Source organism: Phaethon lepturus, unplaced genomic scaffold, assembly GCF_000687285.1.
Source record: "Phaethon lepturus isolate BGI_N335 unplaced genomic scaffold, ASM68728v1 scaffold27679, whole genome shotgun sequence".
Classification (NCBI taxonomy): Eukaryota; Metazoa; Chordata; class Aves; order Phaethontiformes; family Phaethontidae; genus Phaethon; species Phaethon lepturus.
Genome location: NW_010564568.1, coordinates 21,533 through 23,399, shown reverse-complemented (window position 1 = coordinate 23,399; position 1,867 = coordinate 21,533). Strand labels below are relative to the sequence as shown.

Here is a 1,867-nt window from a genome sequence, read left to right as displayed (position 1 = left end):
ACGCAGCTGCCTCTGGCAGAGCCGGAGCGGGAGCCTGAATGAGCAGAGCTGTCCCACCGAGCAGACCCGCCTCTCCAGCCAGGTGACTGTGGAGGAGGAAGACCCCCCTCCTTACCAGGATGCCCTCTACTTCCCCATCCTCATTGTGCACCGCAATGAAGGCTGCCTGAACCACGACCACCGTCACCTCCACCGCAATGGGTCCTGCGTGGAGACCTCACTGTGAAAGCAGAGGGCGGTGAGATCTCGTTGTCCGTTGCCTGGCCTGAGCCAGCGCAGGATTTGGGGAGAGGAGTGCAGGGGAGGGAGATTGCCCAGGAGGACATCAGGATGGAGCAGATACGGCATCTCGCTCCGGCAGCCAGCGAAAAGTCCCCCCGCTGTGGCTCTGACCTCCAGGAGGGGTGAGTGCTGATGCTCCCCCTGACATGGCACAGAACTCTAGACCAATCACCACATGCAAAAAAACCCCAAACCCAACCAAAAGAACCCCAAAACTATAATTCATGGCATCAAGATCCAAAGGGGGGAATAAAAAGACAGGCCTGATGCAGGGAGGGGGATGTTTTGGGTCCCCACCCTGGCTTCAGGCTGTGCTTCGAGGAACCAGCAGCCACCAGAATGCACCCTGCTGCACCTCTGCCCACCCCACTGCCCATGCTGGAGCGAGACCCCTCACGGGGCGGAGGGGAACGGGCCTTTTGGGCCCAGGATGTAACTGCCTGTGCCTAAAGGTCTGGGGCATCCAGGCACGTGGAGCTGAGCGACAGGTTAGAGCAAAGGCTGAAAGCCATGAATCCAGCTCTTCCCCTTCCCCCTGGCCGTTCCCCACCCTCCCCGCTTTTTTTTTTAGACCATGCTTCGACTGTTACTCTGTTCTCACTGCTGGGAATGGCACCGCCTCCAGAGGATCCCAGGCTCGGCACGCCAGCTCTGAGAGTCGGCATCCCCTAGGTAAAGGGCTTTTCGGTTTGGGATTACGGCAGGCAGGCAGCACCGGGGAAGGGATGAATGTGCAAACCCAGACGGAGTGGAGATCTGCAGCGCTACTGATCTGCTTGCTGGAGGAGGGCTCAGCTGGAAAGAGAAAATGGGAGGCCCCCGGTGAGCTGGGGAAGGGGGAGAGGATGGCACTGGGACAGGCATCGTGGTAATAGGTGGCACATCAAGTGGCTGGGGTCCCTTCCTGGCTTTGAAGTGTGTCCTAATCGGTTCAGACAAGCATCGAGGAAGGCTCTGGTAGGTTCAGCTGCAGTCCACCTATTGACAATAGAGCAGCAGGTTGGTGCATGTCTGCAGGAGTGAATTCTGCATGAGGTCAAGCTGGGCTCTGGTTGCAGACTCTGAGCTGCAGGCTCCTGGCAGCCTGGGTTTGGCAGAGAGCTCTGAGGGGCTGGGAGGGAGGAATGCAAAAGCATGCTGGAGCATGGTGAACCTGGGCTGGGGAAGTAAGGAGCAAAGGGATTCCCCTTATGTGGGGCCCCACCGTGGGTGCAGGACCCACAGCTGGGAGGCAGGGAGGTGTCTGCTGTGAGGGATGCTCTGCAGAACAGAGCCTGGGGATATGTTAGAGGGGAACCTGCTTAAAACCAAGTGGTTTGCACTACCAGGGTTTTTGCAGAGAGGTGTCAGGCTGTGAAAAGTGAGGTGGCTTCTGTGTAGCCTGTTAGCCTCTGGGTTCCTCTGCCTTGCTCTTGTCCGGGCAGGCTAGCCCGCCCTGAGCTCTGTGCTGCCCCTTCTGTCCTGCTGGAAAGGATGTCGGTGATGTTGAGCAAGGAGCCTTCATGTCACTGAAGCTGCATCAGTGGCTGCAGCATGCAGGCACCCAGCTTTTCCGTCTTCGCCAACACATCCCCAGATCTCTCAT

General features: G+C 58.5%; 1 protein-coding gene across 1 annotated transcript in view; it reads left to right on the top strand.

Annotated features, from left to right (window-relative positions):
* Nucleotides 1–226, top strand: part of TMEM151B (transmembrane protein 151B) — a gene marked incomplete at its 5' end in the record, with an annotated part of 1,631 nt that extends 1,405 nt beyond the window's left edge. Inside the window, one exon of the mRNA XM_010294915.1 lies at nt 1–226. This exon is cut by the window's left edge and continues 66 nt beyond it. Within this exon, the coding sequence (XP_010293217.1) occupies nt 1–226 (226 nt within the window).
* Between the last annotated feature and the right edge of the window lie 1,641 nt (nt 227–1,867).